At 44.9% G+C, this 24,128-nt stretch overlaps 1 protein-coding gene across 1 annotated transcript in view; it reads right to left on the bottom strand.

The window, feature by feature from the left end:
• LOC125463128 (dynein axonemal heavy chain 3-like) overlaps nucleotides 1-24,128 on the bottom strand; it is a 556,635-nt gene that overhangs the window by 398,579 nt on the left and 133,928 nt on the right. The window contains 5 exon segments of the mRNA XM_059654753.1: nucleotides 10,929-11,132; nucleotides 13,020-13,218; nucleotides 14,026-14,156; nucleotides 15,336-15,440; nucleotides 23,273-23,411. Of these exon segments, the coding sequence (XP_059510736.1) occupies nucleotides 10,929-11,132; nucleotides 13,020-13,218; nucleotides 14,026-14,156; nucleotides 15,336-15,440; nucleotides 23,273-23,411 (778 nt within the window).

The following is a 24,128-nucleotide window of genomic DNA, read 5'->3' as shown; positions in this document are numbered from 1 at the left end:
AAAGACCTCGACCTGAAATGTCAGCTTTCCTGTTCCTCTGATGCTGCGTGGCCTGCTGTGTTCATCCAGCTTGACACCTTTTTATCACAGATTCTCCAACATCTGCAGTTTCTACTATTTCTGTCTTGTAAGGCTGTTGGATTTCTACTGTCCTTTGGGGCTGTATATATTTATTCATTTTCAAGGCAAATCCTTTTAGTCAAAATCTTTGCAGCACAAAAGAGAAAGAGACGTAACAAGCAGCAAATTCAGGAACTGCTTCCACGTGGCTCTGAGATATTTGAATATTTTGTTGGAAAGGTAACAGTATTCCGCTGGATACTCCTCACAGCTGCAGTAGGAAGGCACATTACTGAGCGCTTGTTTCTTTAGGGACAGTGTTTTGGTCGTTGGAGGCTGGAGATTGTGATGCTGAGCTTCAGATGATTTTTGCCTGCTTTGCCGAGTAAAATGTGCGAGGCAGATATCTTAATGCAGTTCACACACCCTGGCCAATCACCACCTCTTTGAGTACCTTAGCATTAATCATGGTTGACATAGCCCTGTGTATATAGCTAGCTAATTGTCTGTTAATGGTTAGTGTTTCTGCAGTGGGAGGAAGGACAGGTTAGGGAGGCGGGGCTGGTTTTGGGATGCGGTAGGGGGAGGAGAGATTTTGAAGCTTGTGAAGTCCACATTGATACCATTGGGCTGCAGCATTCCCAAGCGGAATATGAGGTACTGTTCCTGCAACCTTCGAGTCCTATCACCTCACAAGATAGCTGGAATGTGACTGATATGGAGCACTAGAATATCAATGGAAATCTGGTTTATTGTATCTGAAGATAAACAGATGATTTGGACATCTTTTCATCACTGTTTGCAGGAGCTTTGGTCATAGAATCATAGAGCCATAGAACATACAACATAGAACACTACAGCGCAGTACAGGCCCTTCAGCCCTCGATGATGTGCAAACCTGTGAAATCAATCTGAAGCCCATCTAACCTACACTATTCCATGATCATCCATATGTTTATCCAATGACCATTTAAATGCCATTAAACTGGACGAGTCTACTACTGTTGCAGGCAGGGCATTCCACGCCCTTACTACTCTGAGGAAAGAACCTACCTCTGACATCTGTCCTATATCTATCACCCCTCAATTTAAAGCAATGTCCTCTCGTGCTAGCCATCTCCATCCAAGGAAAAAGGCTCTCACTGTCCACCCTATCTAATCCTCTGATCATCTTGTATGTCTCTATTAGGTCACTTCTTAACCATCTTCTCTCGAACAAAAACTGCCTCAAGTCCCTCAGCCTTTCCCCATAAGACCTTCCTCCATACCAGGCAACATCCTGGTAAATCTCCTCTGCACCCCTTCCAATGCTTCCACATCCTTCCTATGATGCGGCGACCAGAACTGTATGCAATACTCTAAGCACAGCTGGACCAGAGTTTGGTACAGCTGCAACATGAGCTCATGGCTCCGAAACGCAATCCCTCTACCAATAAAGCCTAACACACCATATGCCTTCTTAACAACCCTATCAACCCGGGTGGCAACTTGCAGGGATCTATGCACATGGACACTGAGATCTGTCTGCTCATCCACACCACCAAGAATCTTACCATTAGCCCAGTACTCTGTATTCTTGTTACTCCCTCCAAAGTGAATCACCTCACACTTTTCCACATTAAACTCCATTTTCCACCTCTCAGCCCAGCTCTGCAGCTTATCCGTGTCCCTCTGTAACCTGCAACATCCTTCCGCACTATCCACAACTCCACCGACTTTAGTGTCATCCGCAAATTTACTAACCCATCCTTCTATGCCCTCATCCAGGTCATTTATAAAAATGACAAACAGTAATGGCCCCAAAACAGATCCTTGCAGTATACCTCTAGTAACTGAACTCCAGGATGAACATTTCACATCAACCACCACCTTCTGTCTTCTTACAGCTAGCCAATTTTGGATCCAAACCGCTAAATCACCCTCAATCTCATGCCTCTGTATTTTCTACAATAGCCTACCGCGAGGAACCTAATCAAATGCTTTACTGAAATCCATATATACCACATCAACCGCTTTACCCTCATCCAACTGTCTGGTCACCTTCTCAAAGAACTCAATAAGGTTTGTGAGGCATGACCTACCCTTCACAAAACCGTGTTGACTATCCCTAATCAAATGATTCATTTCTAGATGATTGTAAATCCTCTCTCATAATTTTTTCCAACAGTTTACCCACAATCGAAGTAAATCTCACTGGTCTATAATTACCAGGGTTGTCTCTACTCCCCTTCTTGAACAAGGGGACAACATTTGCTATCCTCCAGTCTTCTGGCACTATTCCTGAAGATAATGACGAAATAAAGATCCAAGCCAAAGGCTCTGCAATCTCCTCCCCAGCTTCCCAGAGAATCCTAGGATAAATCCCATCTGGCCCAGGGGACTGACCTATTTTCACACTTTCCAGAATTGCTAACATCTCCTCCTTATGAACCTCAATCCCATCTAGTCTAATAGCCTGTATCTCAGTATTCTCCTCGACAACATTGTCTTTTTCCTGCGTGAATACTGATGAAAAATATTCATTTAGCGCCCCTCCTAACTCTTCGGACTCCATGCACAACTTCCCACTACTGTCCTTGACTGGCCCTAATCTTTTTCTAGTCATTCTTTTGTTTCTGACATACCAATAGAAAGCTTTAGGGTTTTTCTTGATCCTACCTGCCAAAGACTTCTCATGTTTCCTCCTGTCTCTTCTAAACTCTCTCTTTAGGTCCTTCCTGGCTAACATGTAATTCTCAAATACCATAACTGAGCCTTCATACCTCATCTTTACATAAGCCTCCTTCTTCCTCTTGACAAGAGATTCCATTTCTTTCGTAAACCACGGTTCCCTCGCTTGACTACTTCCTCCCTGCCTGACAGGTACATACTTATCAAGGACACGCAGTAGCTGTTCCTTGAACAGGGTCCACATTTCGATTGTGCCCAACCCCTGCAGTTTCCTTCCTAACCTATGCATCCTAAATCTTGCCTAATATCATAGCACAGCAAAAGGTCCTTTAGCCCATCAGTCCAAAGAGACCACCTAAACATTCTAATCCCATCTTCCAGCATTTGTCCCATGGCTCTTATATGGCTTGGCATCACAAACATGCATCTGGATACTTTTCAAATTTTAGGAGGCACAGGTTTAAGGTGTGAGGGGGAGAGTTTAAAGGAGATGTGTAAGGGAAGTCTTTTACACAGAAGGTGATAGTTGCCTGGAATATGTTGCAGGGGAGGTGCTAGTCGCAGATACATTTTCAAAGTTTAAGGGGCATTTATTTGGACATATAAACAAGCAGGGAATCAAGGGATATTTTAGAATGGCATCATGATCAGACACAGACATAGTGGTTTAAGGACCTGTTCCTGTGCTGTGCTGTTCCATGTTATGAAGGCTTTCAATACATATACTTACAAATGCAGTTTCTGCATTAGAATTGTACATACACTTCAATAGGATTTTATTGATTGTAAAGACCATTGGGACATTCCGCAATCTTCAAAGGTGCTATATAAATGCAAGATTTCTTTCTTAAGGTGCTTGGACTTATGTTACAGGGATCATTCCAGAGAATTCTTTTCATTAGCCAGTCTCTAAGTTTCACTGTAAGATCACCTCATGGATTTTCCTTAAATCTATGACTGTATAAAATACTTATCTGAAACCATATTGTCCTTGCGGGAAATTAAAGTCACTGCGCTGAGGTAACAATGAGTATGTAGCACTCTTGTATAATATTTTGCTTACGACATGTGTGTGTACATCACAAAATTCTGCATCAAGGACAATAACATTAACATGCAAAAGTAATTGGGGTATTTCAAACATTAAAATAATCACGCATAATACCAGAAATTGCCTACAGTTCTAGTTACCACACTAACAGAAGAACGTGGATACTTTGGAGAGGGCACAGAAAAGGTTTAATGGTTAAACAAAAACCTAAAGAACTGTGGATGCTGTAAATCAGGAACAAAAACAGAAGTTTCTGGAAAAGCTCAGCAGGTCTGGCAGCATCTGTGAAGAAAAAAATCAGAGTTAACATTTCGGGTTCGGTGACCCTTCCTGAGAACGTTCTCAGGTGTTCTGAGGAAGGATCACTGGACCCGAAATGTTCACTCTGATATTTTCTTCACAGATCCTGCTAGACCTGCTGAGCTTTTCCAGCAACTTCTGCTTTTTTTTAAACCAGGATGTTGCATGTTCTGGTGGATTTTAGTTAGAGGAAATGTTGGAGAGACTGGGTTTGTTTTCATCAGAACATGGGAGGCTGAGGGGCGACCTGAAGGGAGTTTATAAGATTGTGAATGCCATGCATAGAGTGATTAGTATGAGGATGGTTCCCAGGATGGAGAGGTCAATTACAAGGGATACAGAGTTAAGATGTGAGGGGGGAATGTTTAAAAGAGATGTGTGAGGTAATTTTTTCACACAAGGAGTGGTGAGTGTCTGGAATACGCTCCTAGAGGATGTGGTGGAAACAGGCACAATAGCAGCATTCAAGAAACACCTGGATGTATGTGGATAGGAAGGGAATAGAGGGATATGGATCCTGTAAGTGAAGACAGTTTTAGAATGGAAAGGCAAAATGTGTCAGAGCAGGTGAAGGGCCTGTTCCTGTGCTGTATTGTTCATTTCTTTTGTTCTTAAATAGTATTACATTAAATGTAGTGCAGCTAAACAGGCCATTCACCCCATTGCCGGTGCTCAAGCTCTTTGTGAGTCTTCATCTGTCCTAATTCATCTCGCCCTGTCAGTGTGACCTTCTATCGTTTTCTCCCTTATACGGTTGTCCACTCGCTTTTGTGTAAGACAAAGCAATTCTGAAAGATCTTTCCTGCCCAGGGACTGGCAATCTCAAGATACAACTCTTAAACTTAATAATAAAATCAGTTTGGAATTCACTATTCAGTTCATCTCCTGTTCAGGAATAATCTTAGACTGAATTACATTTTTATTATTCTCTTTTCCCTCTGAAAACCACTGTCAGCATTTTCTCGTTGTGATATTATTCCTTGTTAACCTATCCCATTAGAGTACTGGATGCTATAATATCATAAGCTACTTTATTATGAATAGGTTTATGATTCTTGCTGTACAGAAAACTGCTCCAATGAAGAATGCCAGCTCACCATTAAGAAGCAGGCAGCCAATTCTGTGACAATTTCAACTATGAACAGTGGCCACATAATCTGGTGTAAAGCATTTATGAAACAGGCAAGAAAACCTTGATGGTAAAAACACTGCACTGAGGAAGAGTTAACTTTGTGTTTTAAGAAAAGTGAAGAGTGTAAACAGGAAAAGATGAGTGCAGGGTACCGCTCTAATGGGAAGGACCTGGACACAGCACAGTATAGGAAATGTGTGATTTCTTTAAGGTGACTTTCGAAACTTTATTGCTTGACGAATGTTTGAAAGGGATTTTTAAGAGAATGCATCTCATAAAAGTATCCGTTGTAAATTCTTGAACAATGAGAAATCCTGACCTATATGGTCCGGGGATTCTTGACCTGGAAGCAGCACCAGCAGGAAGGAAGTGAAGATATGCAAATCATCTGACTTAGACAAAAAGAAGAGCTGCAAAGAATAGCTGCAGCAGAGAGCAGAACAGAGAAAGCTCATTTTCAAGGAGATGTGTGTGTTTCGCTGTATGTCTATGTATTTGTATGTGTATGTGTGAGCGTTCGTGTATGTGTATGTCTGTGTGATGTGTGTGCTGCTGGTGTATATTTGTGCATGTGAGTGTATACGTGTATATGTAGGTGAATGCATAATGCAGTAAAACAGGACAGAGATAGGGTTAGAAGGAGGCTTGAAATTGCAGAGGAATCGGTTAAGGTCCTTTAACCCTCATTGGGTATGGCAAAATCAATCTGATTTTATTTGGTGCCTTTAAACTTTTGTAAAATGTTCTTAGGGGATTTGCAGCAGTATATTGTAGCAACATTAGGTACCCAGCACATGAGGAGACATGAGGGCAGATGAGCAAATGTTTGGTCAGAGATAGATTTAAAGGACTATAATGATGGAGGACAGCAACATAGAGAGGTTGGAGAGATTCCCGGAGGGAGGTCCAGGAATTTGGTCCAAACCTTTGAAGCTCCAAAAGTGGAGCAATTAAATTTTGGGATGCTCAAGATGTCAGAAAGTATCAGCATTTGCCAATTGTGAAATCTTTCAGGTGCCAGTGCCAGTGGCTGTGTCTGGGAATGAGCTGGACTAATGAAAATTCAAGGCTGGTCACTGCCGTGGGCACTGGTAGCTGGGCCTAATGACTTGAGGTTGAGCTCCAACAGGGCGCATGGGTAGATGACCACTTCAGAGGCACTGTCGCTCTGATACATTAGTGAAGCTGAGCCCTGACCAGTGGAAACTTTGTAAAGAAAAGCGCTTTCTTCTGGGTGCAGCCCCTCGTCACCCCTCTGTTTGTTCCTGATCTTCCCCCCTCTGTTTGTTCCTGATCCTCCCCCCTCTGTTTGTTCCTGATCCTCTCCCCTCTGTTTGTTCCTGATCCTCAGCACTCTGTTTGTTCCTGATCCTCACCACTCTTTTGTTCCTGATCCTCTCCCCTCTGTTTGTTCCTGATCCTCACCACTCTGTTTGTTCCTGATCTTCCTCCCTCTGTTTGTTCCTGATCCTCTCCCCTCTGTTTGTTCCTGATACTCACCACTCTGTTTGTTCCTGATCTTCCTCCCTCTGTTTGTTCCTGATCTTCCCCCCTCTGTTTGTTCCTGATCCTCCCCCCTCTGTTTGTTCCTGATCCTTCCCCCGCTGTTTGTTCCTGATCCTGCCCCTTCTGTTGGAAGCTGAGATGCTGCAGATGCTGGGTTGGATGCTGAAGTGCAGAGTTCTGTGAATCCCCCTTTGCCAATGACCCCACCTCAGTGTCTATGGAACTCCCGAAACAAGGACACAGCTTTAAGGATTACTGTTACTCTCTATCTCATTAACTGCTCTCAGCGCAGTGCTACCTCTTGCTGAAAACCGGATTAAATTGCAATAATGACCCCATCAGGATTTAGCAGCCCACTTGATTGGTATCCTATCGACTATCTTCAACATCCACTCCCTCTGCCACTGATGCTCATTGCAGTACTGTCTACTGTCTAGATTTAGATTTAGATTTAGGTTTTATTGTCATGTGTACTCAAGGATACCATACAAGAGTACAGGTACAGTGAAAAGTGTGCAATTTTCCAATACACATCTACAAGATGCACAGCAGAAACTCACCAAGACTCCTTAGCACCTTCCAAACCCACAACCACCTCCAGTTTAGAAGGACAGGGCAGCAGATACATGGGAGCACCACCACTTGCAAGTTCCCCTCCTAGCCACTCACCATAAGACCATAAAACATGGGAGATGAAATCAGGTCATTTGGCCCATCGTCTCTGCTCAGCCATTCAATCATGGTTGATAAGTTCCTCAACCCCTTCTCCCACTTTCTCCCTGTAACCCTTGATCCCCTTGATAATCAAGAATCTATCTCAGCCTTAAATGTACTCAATGACCTGGCCTCCACGGCCTTCTGTAGTGGTGAATTCTACAGATTCGCTACTCTGTGGCTGAAGAAGTTTCTCCTTATCTCTGTTCTAAAAGGTCTTCCCTTTATTCTGAGGCTGTGCCCTCGGGTCCTAGTCTCTCCTACCAATGGAAGCATCTTTCCATCATCCACTCTGTCCAGGCCATTCAGTATTCTGTAAGTTTCAATTCGATTCCCTCTTGTCCTTCTAAATTCCAATGCATATAGTCCCACAGTCCTCAAACGTTCCTCATATGTTAAGCTTCTCATTCCTGGGACCATTCTCCAACTGACTCACCACCCTGACTTGGAAATATATCGCCATTCCTTCACTGTCACCGGGTCAAAATCCTGGAATTCCCTCCCTAATGGCATTGTGGGTGCCAGGCAATGTCTATCTCCATTAACAGAGAATCTAATCATCGCCCCTTGACATTCAATGCCATTATGATTACTGAATCTCCCACTATCAATATTCCACACATTACTATTGACAAGGAACTGAACTAGGCCAGCCATATAAATGCAATGAAAATATATATAAATACAGTAGCAAGGGCAAGCCAGCGGCTCGGAACCTTATAGTGAGTAACTCACCTCCTGACTCTCCAAAGCCTGTTCAACATCCAAAAGGCACTAGTCAGGAGTGAGATGGAATACTCCCCACTTGCCCGGATGGGTGCAGCCCCAACAACACTCAAGAAGCTTGACCCTATCTGGGAAAAAGCCGCCCGCTTGATTGACCCTACATTCACAAGCATCCACTCCCTCCACCGTTGACACTCGGTAGGTATGCACCATCGACAAAGATCCTGGAATTCTCTCCCCAAGGGCATCGTGGGTCAACCTAAAGGCATGGACTGCGGCTGTTCAAGAAAGCAGCTCATCATCACCTTCTCAAGGGCAACTAGAGATGGGCAATAAATGAAAGAATTACAAGAAAAAAGGAAGGTGTAATTAAAATGAGGTGAGTGGAATGGGCCCTCAGAGATCTCGACTTAGAAACCTAAGTTGTTTACACAGAAGAGAGGCAGAGAGGACACTCCAGGCTCAGAGGTGGGTATGTTAAAAGAAAAGGTCAGATGGGAGGACCTCATTGGTCAGGCCACGGGGGTTACCCAAAAGAGGAGAGAATCTCATTGCTCATTAGGGAGCTGTCACTGAGATTATTGACAGCTTGACTGCCTCCTCCTTCTCAGAGATTTGATTAGTCTTTTTTAGATTAGATTCCCTACAGTGTGGAAACAGGCCCTTTGGCCCAACAAGTCCACTCTGCCCCTTGAAGCATCCCACCCAGACCTATCCCCCTACAGCCCACACACCCCTGAACACTACGGGCAATTTAGCATGGCCAATCCACCTAGCCTGCACGTCTTTGGACTGTGGGAGGAAACTGGAGCACCCGGAGGAAACCCACGCAGACACGGGGAGAATGTGCAAACTTCGCACAGACAGTTGCCTGCGGCTGGAATCGAACCCGGGTCCCCGGTGCTGTGAGGCTGCAATGCTAACCAATGAGCCACCATGCCGCCCCCATTTGCCCACATGTTCCCTTTCCACTTTACCCTGTAACCACCTCATCCCTTCCCTCTCACAAATTTTCAAAGTTGTTACAGCACAGAAGGAGGCCATTTGGTCCATTGTGTTCCTGCTAGCTCATTGTCTGAGCAATTTATCGCGTGTCACTCCCCCCTCAGAACAAAGAACAAAGAAAATTACAGCACACCAACAGGCCGTTCGGCCCTCCAAGCCTGTGCCAATCCAGGTTATCTATCTAAATCTGTAGCCTATTTTCCAAGGATCATTATCCCTCTGCTCCCTGCCCATTCATGTATCTGACTAGATACATTTTAAATGATGCTAAATGATGCCTCTACCACCTCCGCTGGCAATGCATTCCAGGCACCCACCACCCTCTGCGTAAAGAACCTTCCACGCATATCTCCCTTAAACTTTTCCCCTCTTACCTTGAAATCGTGATCCTTAGTAATTCAGTCCCCCACTCTGGGAAAAAGCTTCTTTCTGTCCACCCTGTCTATACCCCTCATGATTTTGTAGACCTCAATCAGGTCTCCCCTCAACCTCGATTTTTCTAATAGAAATAATCCTAATCTACTCAACCTCTCTTCATAGCTACAACCCTCCATACCAGGCAACATCCTGGTGAACCTCCTCTGCACCCTCTCCAAAATATCCCCATCCTTTTAGTAATGGGGTGACCAGAACTGTACGCAGTACTCTAAATGTGGTCGAACCAAAGTCCTATAGATCTGTAACATGACCTGCCAACTCTAGTAGTCAATACCCCATCTGATGAAGGAAAGCATGCCATATGCCTTCTTGGCCACTCTATCGACCTGCGTTGCCACCTTCAGGGAACAATGGACCTGAACACCCAGACCTCTCTGTGCATCAATTTTCCCCAGGGCTTTTCCATTTACTGTATAGTTCACTCTTGAATTGGATCTTCCAAAATGCATCACCTCACATTTGCCTGGATTGAACTCCATCTGCCATTTCTCCACCTAACTCTCTAATCTATCTATATTCTGCTATTCTGCCAATCTTAGTGTCATCTGCAAACTTGCTAATCAGACCATCTATACCTTCCTCCATTTCATTTGTTATTTCACAAACAACCGTGGTCCCAACACAGATCCCTGTGAAACACCACTGGTCACAGGTCTCCAATTTGAGAAACTCCCTACCACTGCAACCCTCTGTCCCCTGCTGCCTCTCTACATCTCTGCCTCAGATCTATTCATTTACCCATGTGCCCCGCAGTCCCTCACTCCTCTCCTCCATGCTAGACCCCTCATCTCTCTTCCTTCTTCCATTTTCCCTCAGCAGACCCCTCCCCCTCTCCTCATTACTCATCACTATCTCTACTTTCTAATCTCCCTACCTCAGCCTTCAGACACCCCTTCTTTTTCCCTTCCTCCTTCTCCTAACATTCTCCTCCCGTTTCCTTTATTCTATTCCTTTTGTCATTCCTTCAGTCATTCTCTGCCTCACTTACATCCCTCTCCCTTCTGTTACCCCCGCCCCCTCCTCCTCATTTAAACCTCTCCCTATCATTATTCCTCTATCCTGTCTCTTCTTCTCCCTTCGCTCTTTCCTCTCCTCTTCCTCCTCTCCTCTCCTTAGTACGTGGAGAGGAAACAAATGAAGGGAAATGTTCTGGAAGCTTCTGAGGGCCTTTCAAAGAATAACAAATGAACAGTAATCAACTAAAAAAAGAAGCAAAATGCTGTGAATGCTGTAAGATAAACCAAAGATGTTAGAGAAATTCAGCAGATCTGAAAGCATCTGTGGAGAGAGAAACAGAGTTAATGACATAATGGAGTGTCCTCTCACCATGAAGATGATGATGGGATGAGGTTTGACAGGAAGCCCCAGAGAATTCACAGGATAATCTCCTTCATAATTGTTTCCTTGTTGATAGACTTCAAACATTTGAACTAATTCTTGAAGTGATCCTTCCACAATGCTTCGAAGGAGGTTTGATGTGAGTGTGGCAACAGTGGCAAAGAAGTGGTCCATTTTTATCATCCTCAGTTCCTACAGTCCAAATCATTTTTGCATCAAGAGAACATCAATTATCTTTTGTGTTTTAATGCACACTATTTTTAAAATAAAAGCTCTTAAGCAGTACATAGAACTTTGTAAAATGATCCAGCATGATTCTCCTAAATTAATACAAGCTCCGCTGGTTAATCATCGCATTGCGAATGTAATTAATGTGAATATTACGAGACTGAATGTGATGTGATTTATTTAGAAGCTTCATGCTCCAATCAACTCAATATTGTTCACTCACTGTGGGTTTAATATTGAGGCTTTCATTAGCCTGTCCTGTTCCTATCGTTACGTACAGATGCTGACGTTCATTTGTGTGCGTGGGATGGTTCGTGCTTTTTTTCCGATTTGTTGTACATTTTTATTAAATTGTTTTCTCTGGTTTTTGTTCAAATTAGCAGAAGGTGGGTGATTGAAGCAAGAGAAATCCCAGACTCAGCTTTGTTAAAGAAATGGATGTTTTTGGTAAGCTTGCTGAGATCTAGGGTCTGATTTTGCCATTGCAACACTTTCAGGGGTTGGAAGTGGAGGAGAGAAAGAGGACCCAAAAATACTATTTCCCCTCCAATTTGTTCCAGTCACTATTTTGTCTGGTGCAGGAAATGTGATGGTCTGAGATCTGATGCTCACACAAAATAGCATTGGGATTGCTGATTTAAAATCATATGTGAGATTCCATTTTCAGGACCATTGGAACTTTTACTGGGGTGGGTAAGTTGCAGAAATCGTGTTGACCACATCAGATGTCTTGGGTCCTGAGCCTCAGAGGAAGCCTGTTGTTGAGTCAGGGTCCTTTTGGCAGATATCTTTAAAAGTTGTTCCCAATTTCACTTGTCCTAATGAAATATCATATGGTGGCTTTAATCTGGTACTTATCATAGAGCTCTAGGATTAAAAAATGACTGGCAATGTTGAAATGTTCAGACGTATTCAAGTACTTTTTCCACTGAATAAAGGGTATTCAACTATTTTCAGAATCAACTTTTATTGTGTCATCTGGGCCCAGTAATTGAATGTCATCAATTTATTTAAAGGCTAGACATCTATCACTTGAAAAAAAACCGAACAGATGCCAGACATCTTTGATAGAAAATCCATCAATTCAACTGCTGAAAATAAAGAGATAAAAAATCTCTATTAAAATCAGCTCTGGAGGGTTTATTGAAATATCTGTACAATGGAATCTTATTACAAATGTGTGGCTGAGTTCCAAACCACACAAAGTAAATTAGCTCAGTAGCTTGTAAACCAATTTATTAAAAAAAAGAATGCTTAAGGTAAGCGGTTTTTCAAGTGGGGTTTCAATAGGTGATTTTTTTTAGTGTTTTTGCGAACATGTCTAAGTCTGCCCAATGTTATTATAGGGCTCATATGTCCTTCCTATAGTGTATTCAGGGTAAGTGTGAATGGAGGATGCATGGGGGGAGGGAGGGAACAAAGGGTCTGACCTACTATCTCCACTAGGCAAGTAACATGGGCATGCGTGTTAATACAAGAGGCAATATCATGAGCTTTATCAACACATAATTCCTGACTCCAGTGTCAAAATTCTGGCTCCTGGTTTGAACACTCAGCTGTGATGAAGTAAGCATGGAGTGGGCTGAAGAGCTGAAGGGGCGGACGAGTGAGGGTGAGCACAGAGTTAGTGTAGGGAAAGGATAGATGGTACTAGTGTAGGGGAAGAAATTAGGGGTAGGGGAAAGGGGTGAAGGGGTGACGATAGGGGTAGACAAAGTCTGGAGGGGACTAGGTCAAGGCAGGACACAGTTTCGCTTCTTTATTTACGGTTCTGAAAACCAGTGTGAAGAATCTGAGGCTTGTCAAGAGAATTCAGCTTGAATATAGAAGTATTCACAGTCAGCGTTTTACCTCATTATCGTGGGGCATCCAGGCTTCCACAATCTCTCTGTTCTCAGCAATTATCTCAGAACAGTCTTTCAACCATTGATCCTGCAAAACTATACTCCTGCTCTCCGTAACCATGGAGACATGGTTAATTAGCTGATCCAGAGTAAAGGGGAAGACCTGTGAGAGCAGCTCAGCCTCTATCAGTCTGAAGTTTCTGTATCTGTAATACAGAAATACAATTTATCAACAGGAACACAGATTTTCCTCACAGTACTCCAGAGATTGAACTTCATAATCACTTGGTGGGTTGCAAGGGGCTTTGTGCCATCATGAAGTGATGAATCGTGCTACAGAAATGTAAATCCTTTCAGGATAGGATGTTCCAAAGTATACTACAGGCCTAGGAGACTCTTCTCAAGCATGTGCAGAGATGTTTATGCACAACACGGTCCCAATATTAGACAATGACACCACAAACTGTTTTTGGAATGCAACTCTTCAAGTCTGCTCTACCATCCAATAAGGTCATGATTGATCTAATTGTGGTCCGAACTCCACTCCCCTGCCTGCCCATCACCACAGCCCTTCCTACCTCACCATCCATGTCTCGGAGTTCCCTCAAGCTGGGGCAACTGGAGACCCTCTGAAAACTTAGCAGATAGGTCACTACAGTTTCATTGCTGGGCAGTTAGGGAGGTGTTGAGTTGAGGTCTTCAAGTGGTCAGTAATTGATCACTTCTTTTAATCTTTTCATGGGATGTGGGAGTCGCTGGCTGGGCCAGTGTTTATTGCACATTCCTAATTTCCTTTGAACTGAGTGGCTTGCCAGGCCATTTCAGAGGGCAGTTAAGAGTCAAGCACATTGCTATGGGTCTGGAGTCACATATAGGCCAGACCAGGTAAGGACGTCAGTTTCCTTCCTTAAAGGGCATTGGTGAACTGCAGATGGGCATTTATGACAAACAACAGATTGATATTTTATAGACATTTTCTAGACAGCTTGAAGTGAAGGTTTCAAAGTGTCTACCTGGTCTGAAAGTTGAGCAATATCGAAGACATGACAGGATGAGTGATGTATAAGGCATCAGTTAACTTCTGACGTGCAGACTTTACACTTGCATGCCATGGGAGCCTCTCTCTTCCTGCTGTGTTAGAGGGCTGGAGAAATAAAGTGGTTTTACAGTAAAGACACACATTGTGAACATCCTCAGGGCCAATGAGTTCAGCAGCTCATGGCTATTGCTAGATTCTGTGTTTCACCAGTTCTCATTATCATCCTCCATTCTTGCAGATCGATAACCTCAATCTCCTGCCTTTCCCAGTTTGCAGCATCCCTGTGCTGTAATCCTCCTATGTTTGTGAATATTTCTGACTTACTGTTATGGTCATTGAGGTTGATCCCAATCTTTTGATGGATTTCTTGAGCTTGGTTGATGTTTAACTCCCCTTTTTTTTCACTCTGACAACATTTCACAATGGAGACCAAGAAGCAGGATAATGAAGGGTTTTCTGAAGAAGTGTCTAGGTGCAAAACATCAGCCTTCCTGCTCTTAAGATGCTGCTTGGCCTGCTGTGTTCATCCAGCTCTACACCATGTTATCTCAGATTCTCCAGCATCGGCAGCTCCTACTATCCCAAGGATAATGAATATCAGGTTATGTGTGTGTGTGTCTCCCTCTCACTCTCGGTCTCTCTGTCTTTGTTGAGTCCTTATTGTGTGAAGGTCCCTAATCCTGGGTTTACACCAGGCAGGGCGAGGGGGCTATGTCCAAGAACCACCGATTCAACTACGTGCAAGCCCTGTAATAGCCCTGTGTAGCTCTAACTCCTGCACAGTTACAGCTGCTATACACAATATTGTAACCCATATTACAACAAGAGGGGGAAAATTACTCTTCACCTGATATAAAACCCACTGTTTCTTTTGGTAGCAAGTGCCCTAGTTGATGCTTGTCCTCTTTCGGACAATGTCAGACCTGTGTGTGAATCAGGCTACCAAACATGTGCAGGGCACACGGCCACATGCAGTATCACAACTGAGCAAATGGGAACAGGCAGACAGCATTTCTGAATAGAATTCCAATCAATAATTTCCAACCATACCTGTCTGATAATAGAATATGTTTACACTGCAATGCAATGCCATTAACAGGTGCCAATGAAGAGCACTAAGTGACAGTGAAAGATTCAGCCTGGCACGACCATATTTCATGACTGTTCCTTCACTTATTCAAAACACAGGATGTGAAGAACATTCAACTCTCCTACAGTGGAGCATGAAGATACACACTTTCCCTCAGAAAGGTGGTCAGTAGACTAAGTTATATTTCCACATACCTTAGGCGGGAGGTCAATGCCAAGTCTCTGCTGTTCAAGTGGATCTAACAGCACATAGTCAAGTATGGCCTTCCTCATAGCTCCTGAGTAGGCATCCTCAATCTCCTAATGGTGAAGGAAATTGAGAGGTTCAGATGTGCTGCCTGTTTACAGAATCACTCAGCAATATGGGAAACTGAACAGCAAAAAGTTACATTGTAAAGTCCTTTCCTGAAATAAAACTCACCCCAGGTGACTTAAAGATTAGATTCAACAGGTTTAACAGAAACGAACTGAGGCTTGGCATGAAGAACGTCTGCCCTACATTATCTTTAGGGAAGCACAGTAATTCCTGAGTGCCAGTTATTCCACTAAATTCACCACTGCTTACATGCCATGTTGATGGAAATGGGTAATCCGTTATTTTCTAGTGTTGACTGATCTGCAGTGTGCTACCTAAAGGGATCATGGAAGTGATCAAGAGTTATCAAAGAAGATCAATAGTGACCTGTGCAAGGGAATCAGGTAAAAACTCAGGATTATAGGGAGAGAGCTTGACTGGGACTGATTGGGTAGCCAAAGATCTAGCACCAACCTCTCTGCTCTTTTGTTCTGTGAATCTGTAGTAGTGCGATGATGAAGGAACATCTTTTACAAAGAGTGAGATCTGAAACACTGACAAGCAATAGACATGCAGTGGTGGATAGACAAGCCACTGTTTCAATGAGGAATCAGTTTGGTGGCTGTAGTGGGAGAGCACAGGGCACTTCTAACTAGAAAAAGTGATATCAAGCTTTCACATTCTGCTTGAAACACAAATCACAGAACAATTAATGCTTAGTCAAAAACCAATCAACTGAATGTTTACATCAAGCTATGTCATGCTTCAAAACATTGAGTTAATAAATTCCCAGCTGATGTTGCAAGGGAAATACTTTGACACGGCCACGACTTGTCGTAAGTCACAAATATTTCATTTTACCATCATCTTGGAATATCCTGATGAAACCTGCAGATATTAAAACATTATCATGTAATCATGTTGCCATGAATTATTAAATGGAAGACATCTCTCTGTTTTACACATCTCATAAGATTCAGCAATCCATGAAGAAATATTCAGTTCTTCAGATGAGTGATGCTCAATGGCTATTTCCAACACTGAGAGACTTGATTTTGGTTTTATTGTGTCTTCAATACTTGGTCGAAAATTGAAGATTTACAATCACAGCGCACTGAAGATGATTAAGGTCTAAAACCTGCAAACAGCTACCTTCACTACCATTTCTAGTCACTCAGACCTTAAGACCATAAGAAGCAGGAACAGGAGTAGGCCATTCAGCACCTTGAGCCTGCTCTGTCATTCAACAGGATCATGCTTGATCCAACATTCCTCACATCCATTTTCCTGTATTTTCCCGTTCATGTATTGATCAAGAATCTATCTATCTGAGCCTTAAATAGTCTCTGACCACTCTGCCAGATATCCCCTACTACCACTGCATCTCTGACAGCTCCTTAATGGCCATGCCCAGATTTTTACCCTTGTACTGCTCATAGCAGCCCTCTGAAAGCCCATGCTCTCATCTGTTTCTTTCCCCTCCAGTGTTTCAAAGGGTTGGGAGAGTGAAGGTCTGGGGTCTGGGATGCCTACTCATCCAGCTTTGGAATTGGCTACATGTTCCACAGGCTGCCTGAGTAAACAGGAAGGCTGAAATTCCATCAGGATGTAGGCAATTGATGGTTTTCTCTTGTGATAGCTGGACTGAGCCAATCTCCTGATCAGCACCAACACGTACACCTTGTCTACCTGCCAGTTCAATGCCCCTTGTCTATCTGCTAGCTCACTGCCTCTTGTCTATCAGCTAGCTCACTGCCCCTTGTCCATCTGCCAGCTCAATGCCCCTTTTCTAGCTGCCAGTTCACTGCCCCTTGTCCATCTGCCAGCTCAATGCCCCTTGTCTAGCTGCCAGCTCACTGCCCTTTGTCTATCTGCTAGCTCACTGCCCCTTGTCTATCTGCCAGTTCAATGACTGTTCATCAAAGTGGCTGCAGTCCCTAGGTCAAGCTCCTGCTCTCTCTCCCAGTTTGCACACCCTCACTCTGGTGATGCAGGATCCTCTCCTGCAGAAGGGGAGCACAAAGCCACATTCAAATGAATAAATGAGAACCACGCATGCATTGATGATGCCAGTGGAGATGGTAATCCCCAGAACAGTGATTGTCTGTGTCCTGTACCAGGAAGAAGAATGTGGAATGGGGTATGTTAAATGTTGAAAGATTCTGAATGAGAGATCAAAGCCTCGATCTAGTTGGGATGAAGGAAGTTCTACAGGGCGTGTGTGCCTGATACTGGCAGGAGCTGTCAGTGCTGAAGCCAGGCTCCACGGTGGTATCTTTGTGTTTGGTGAGACATGGTGTGATATGTAGATGTTCTAAGGAGAGGTCAAGGAACTGGTGCTGCAGGGGTCACTGAGTGTTATAGCTCCATTATGGGTCTGAGCATGAGGTCAAGCAGTTGGGAGGAAGGTAGTCACACTGTGCTATAAGCATCCAACATGGGGTCAGTGCAATGCAGTGACAGGGATTGACTACCTGCGAGGCACGTGATGGAGAATCCTGGTACCCAGTCTCATGCGCAACAGTCCTGGACAGGATAAGCTCACAATATGGACTCACATTCAGGGGCATTGATTAGTCATGAGCTTCAAATCTCTGTTTCTTCAACACTTTCTGAGTTATTACAAACACAACTGTGTTTCCTTTTCATCTTTTCTTCCCCAGAAAATTTGATGGCGGCACAGTGCCTCACCAGTTAGCACTGTAGCCTCACAGCACCTGGGACCTGTGTTCGAATCCAACCTCAGGCAACTGTCTGTGTGGAGTTTTCACATTCTGTCCGTGTCTGCATGGGTTTCCTCCGGGTGCTCCGGTTTCCCCCCAGAGATGTGCAGGATTGGCCATGCTAAGTTTCCTCAGTGTCCAGGCATGTGCAGGGTAGGTGAGTTAGACATGGGAAATGCTGGGGTACAGGGTAGGGGGAAGGAGGAGTGTCTGGCTGGGATGCTCTTCAGAGGGTCAGTATAGACTCAATGGGCTGAATGGCCTGCTTCCACACTGTAGGGATTCTATTATTCAAAAAGGGTTTCTCAGTTTCAGTGTCTCTCTGAAATCCCAAGGTTTGCGTCCTAACATTCATTGAATCTCATTAAGCACTTAGCCCCTTGTGATCTGACTGCACTGGATCTTCTCATCCTTGTTTTCAATTCCCTCCAGAGCCTGGTCTGTCACTATCTCTGCAATCTCCTCCAGCTCCAGAAGCTCCAGAGATATCTATGCATCTCCGTTTCTGCTGTCTTGAGTAAGCCCTAATTTCATTGTTGGTGACTATTCCTTTAGCTGTACTGGCTCTATACATGGGAGTTGCCTCTCCACGTCTCTCTTTTTGTTCCTTTCAGACATTTATTCACCTGTTTCAATGTCTATCTGTGTGCCTTCTAATCCAATTTTGTTTGATAACACTCCTGTTGATTTCTTTTTAATCATTCACAGGATGTAGGAGTCACTAGCTAGACCAGCATTTATTGTTCATCCCTAATTATCCAGCGGGCAGAGAAGGGTCAACCACATTGCTGTGGGTACATGTTGGCCAGACAAGGTAAGGATGGCAGATTTCCCTCTCTATAGGGCAGTAGTGACCCACATGAGTTTTCACTACAATTGATAGTGATTATGTGGTCCCCATTAGACCAACTCTTTCTCCCAGGTGTTTACTGTTTCAATTTCAACATCAATCACAGTGGGATATAAACTCCGGAAGCAGCATCACTACCTTCCCCTGAATGTGATGTGCCTTGGAATGCCTCACTACATTGAATAAGCTACATAAATGCAAGTTGTTGTTGCAACTAACCATGAGTAAACCAGGGAAGAGAACATCCTAAGCATCTTCCTTTATCCACAGTAGTTTATTCAGATTGTTACGATGTCAATCCAGCATTGTGACCTGCATTATCCTGCTCTGATTGAACCGTTTCCTAGCAACACAGGGATCATTATTCACAGTTGTGAACTTGACCATTCTTTTGATTTCATTTATTATTGTCACTTGTACCAAGATACAGTGAAAAGTATTGTTTTGCACGCTAACCAGACAAATCATACCTTGCAAATTTACTGCCGGCATGTAGGCAGCATTCTGGTGCCTGGGATCTTCCACTCCAGACGGCCGCTTCCTCCCTCCTTCCCTTCGCCCTTTTTGTCTTCTGTCTTCATCTTCTTTCTGTCGGCAGTGGAGAAGGCAAGGTCGCAGAGCGGGAATCTTGGTGACATGGCAGCCTGGCCTGGCAGCGGAGCCAGGAGGGGTTGGGGGCTCATGGTTGTGGTAGGCCTGGAGCAGGGAGCTCCTGGTTATCGGTGAGATGGCAGCAGCAGCAGCAGTAGAGCCGGGGGCGTCTCCTGGTTGCAGTATGAATGTGGGTCCAACATGGGACCTGGCATCTGCAGCCCGTTGCCGAGATGAGCCCAGCGATAAAGAGATGGCACCTGAAAAGTGGCAACTCCAATGTTGGTGAGTCCAGTACAGCTGGCAGCACAGTTGTCATTGGTCGGCCAGCTCAGAACTCAGGGCCCATGGTGGAGGCAGCGGAACAAAGATTGGCTCTAGGCCTGAAACGTCAGCTTTCCTGCTCCTAAGATGCTGCTTGGCCTGCTGTGTTCATCCAGCTCTACACCTTATTATCGCGGATTCTCCAGCATCTACAGTTCCTACTATCTCTGGAACAAAGATGGACTTTCTTTCAGGTTTATCTTCTTATTCTTAAAATATTCAAATGGCACCGGATTTGGGCAACAGTTGAAGCTTTTCACCGTATTTTACTCTGTTATTCATTGCAGAGTACAAGTGACAATAAATCGTTCATTCACATAAGTGTAATGGAACAGAATGCAGGGTACAGTGTTACAGCTACAGAGAAGGTGCAGAGAACCCTAATATATGAGAGGTCCATTCATAAGTCTGATAACAACAGGAAAGAAGCTGTTCTTGAATCTGTTTTCAAACGTGTGTTCAAACTTGTGTATCTTGTGCCCGATGGAAAAGAATGGAAGAGAGTATAACCAGGCTGGGAATGGTCTTTGGTTATGTTGTCCCAGGGCAGCAGGAAGTGTTGGCGGAGTCAGTGGAAGGAAGGCTGGTTCTCATGATGGACTGTGCTGCGTTCACAACTCCTGACAATTTCTTACTGTCTTGGGCAGAGCAGTTGTCCTGCCAAGCTGTGATAAACCTGGACAGGATGCCTTCTACTGTGCATCGATAAACATTTCTATAATGGAACAGCCTGTAACCTCCAAACCATCTGTTTTTAAACAGCTGACCAGGTGATGCTGGAGTTCTACTGAAAACTTCGATCACTCAAAATTGAGTAAACATACCTCTGAAAGTTAAACTAATAAAACTGGTGAACGAGACATACTGGGTCAACTGATAACAAAATGTGAGGCTGGATGAACACAGCAGGCCAAGCAGCATCTCAGGAGCACAAAAGCTGACGTTTCGGGCCTAGACCCTTCATCAGAGAGGGGGATGGGGTGAGGGTTCTGGAATAAATAGGGAGAGAGGGGGAGGCGGACCGAAGATGGAGAGAAAAGAAGATAGGTGGAGAGAGTATAGGTGGGGAGGTAGGGAGGGGATAGGTCAGTCCAGGGAAGACGGAAAGGTCAAGGAGGTGGGATGAGGTTAGTAGGTAGGAGATGGGGGTGCGGCTTGGGGTGGGAGGAAGGGATGGGTGAGAGGAATAACCGGTTAGGGAGGCAGAGACAGGTTGGACTGGTTTTGGGATGCAGTGGGTCGGGGGGAAGAGCTGGGCTGGTTGTGTGGTGCAGTGGGGGGAGGGGACGAACTGGGCTGGGTTTGGGATGCGGTGGGGGAAGGGGAGATTTTGAAGCTGGTGAAGTCCACATTGATACCATTAGGCTGCAGGGTTCCCAAGCGGAATATGAGTTGCTGTTCCTGCAACCTTCGGGTGGCATCATTGTGGCACTGCAGGAGGCCCATGATGGACATGTCATCTAAAGAATGGGAGGGGGAGTGGAAATGGTTTGCGACTGGGAGGTGCAGTTGTTTGTTGCGAACCGAGCGGAGGTGTTCCGCAAAGCGGTCCCCAAGCCTCCGCTTGGTTTCCCCAATGTAGAGGAAGCCACACCGGGTACAGTGGATGCAGTATACCACATTGGCAGATGTGCAGGTGGAATGCTGCTTAATGTGGAATGTCATCTTGGGGCCTGGGATAGGGGTGAGGGAGGAGGTGTGGGGGCAAGTGTAGCATTTCCTGCGGTTGCAGGGGAATGTGTCGGGTGTGGTGGGGTTGGAGGGCAGTGTGGAGCGAACAAGGGAGTCCCGGAGAGAGTGGTCTCTCCGGAAAGCAGACAGGGATGGGAATGGAAAAATGTCTTGGGTGGTGGGGTCGGATTGTAGATGGCGGAAGTGTCGGAGGATGATGCGTTGTATCCGGAGGTTGGTGGGGTGGTGTGTGAGAACGAGGGGGATTTGTCTTCCCTGGACTGACCTATCCCCTACCTACCTCCCCACCTATACTCTCCTCTCTACCTATCTTCTTTTCTCTCCATCTTCGGTCCGCCTCCCCCTCTCTCCCTATTTATTCCAGAACCCTCACCCCATCCCCCTCTCTGATGAAGGGTCTAGGCCCGAAACGTCAGCTTTTGTGCTCCTGAGATGCTGCTTGGCCTGCTGTGTTCATCCAGCCTCACATTTTATTATCTTGGATTCTCCAGCATCTGCAGTTCCCATTGTCTCTGATACTGGGTCAACTGGTTTGGTAAGCTTTGAGGCCGGAGAACAGTACAACTAGTAAGTTTGTTTCCAAGTATTACGGTGTCTTTTTTAACGTTTTTCCCCCTCTGTGATAACTTCAGTTCCCAAACCTAAGGAACAGTCACCTGGCATGAATCCAAGCTCTGGGTGTGATGGGATAACACAGTGTGGAGCTGGAAGAACGCAGCAGGCCAGGCAGCATCAAAGGAGCAGGAAAGTTAATGTTTCAGATTGGAACCCTTCTTCAGAAGTCCCGACCTGAAGCATCAACTTTCCTGCTCCTCCGATGCTGCCTGGCTTGCTGTGTTCATCCAGCCTCACACTGTGCTATCTCTGACTCCAGCATTGGCAGTTCCTTAATATCTCTGGATATGATGGGATGTTTGAGGAGATTGACAATGAGTGGACACGCCAGCGCAGAAACAACAAGCCAAAAGCCTCGCTTTCAGTCCTGATGCTAGTCTGAGGCAAGGTCCAGCTGGGCCTTCACTTTCATTGTCTGTTCATCAACAAGCAGAAAGCATCATATCTTCAGAGATGAGCCAAGTACCTCTGACCTCTAACTATCAAGATTGTAATGGAGAGTGGGCAGTAAGAGAACAAGCAAACAGCTATTCACAATTTGTGACTTGGATAAGAAACAATTCTCAACTCCTTTAGAGGCCAGACTGTGTTCCCAGAGCAGCTCTGACTGACATTACTGAAACCTGACAAAGTAAGGACTAGGCCTCAGACCTGAGTCAGAATGGGCTCATATTGTGTTAATGAGAGCAAAACCAGAGGGAGGAGGGGTATGAAGCAGAGCATTAAGGGTTCTGGGGGTCAGGATGAAGGTTAAGGGTCTCGGGGTCAGGTGGATGTTAAAGGCCTCTGGGGAGTCGGGGTGAGGATTAAAGGTCTCTGGAGCTCAGGGTGAAGGTTAAGGGTATCTGGGGGGTCAGGCTGAGGGTTAAGGGTATCTGGGAGGGTCAGCGTAAGGGTTAAAAGTCACTGTGGGGGTCAGGATGAGGTTAGTTACTCAGCTAAACTTGGTAAATATAGACTTGACACTTCCTCTAAAAAGAATGCTAACCATTTATTTGCACACCTGAGAACAAGATGGCAGCAAGTGTACCTCTGCTCGTACCTGTGTTAGCCGCTGACATGTGTGCCTTAGCTGTGTGTCGTGGTCAGCAGGGACGTAGGCATAGACTCTTTGCAGACAATCGGTGCTCAGTGGAGTCACTACGCTGGGATCAATACATCGATCAATAATACCATAGTATCTAGAAGGAAAACACGAACATTAAAGACCAGAAGCAACCTCAGTTACTGTCACCTCTCCATTCATTGCTCTCCTTTAACTTGCTGGTACAGGAACAGTGGGCTTGGGGCCTGTGGACTTCACTGTGCAGGTATTGCAGGGGCCCATGTTGGCCAAGAGGAAGGGAGGGCCATGTTTAAAGGTGGCAGTGATTCCAACTTCCTCCCTATCTACCCTGTCTGGTAAATCTGCAGCTACCAGTACTGGGGGCCTCTACAGCTGATGGATACTCAAGGATCTGGAGTGCTGGGCCACACTGGGAACAACATGATGCCCCAATTCAACAAGTTCCCTGTGGTCCAGGGTGTCACTTTGAATGCCAGTAGTTTGGAAATGCTGCACTGCTGTCTTAGACGCTGAGAGCGAGAGATTTTTAACCAGGAAGGGAATTGAGGGTTATGGGGAAAAGGCAGGAAAGTGGGAGTTGAGGATTATCAGGTTAGTCACGATCACATTGACTGGCAGAACAGACTTGGTCAGCTGCTTCTGCATTTTACGGTCTTAGGACTTATAAATGCAATAAATGTTGAAGACTCTTTGCATGATACAAAGAGTTGCGGAGTTTTCTCTCCACGGTTAATATTTGTCCTTCAGCCAACTTCATTAAAACAGATTATCTGGTCACTGTCAGGTGCCTGTTTCCATTATCCCCACATGGGGCTTACACATCAAAACCACT

This window comes from Stegostoma tigrinum, chromosome 25, assembly GCF_030684315.1.
Source record: "Stegostoma tigrinum isolate sSteTig4 chromosome 25, sSteTig4.hap1, whole genome shotgun sequence".
In the NCBI taxonomy this organism is placed as follows: Eukaryota; Metazoa; Chordata; class Chondrichthyes; order Orectolobiformes; family Stegostomatidae; genus Stegostoma; species Stegostoma tigrinum.
The sequence above is the reverse complement of the archived record's forward strand: the minus strand, read 5'-3'. Positions and strand labels throughout refer to the sequence as shown.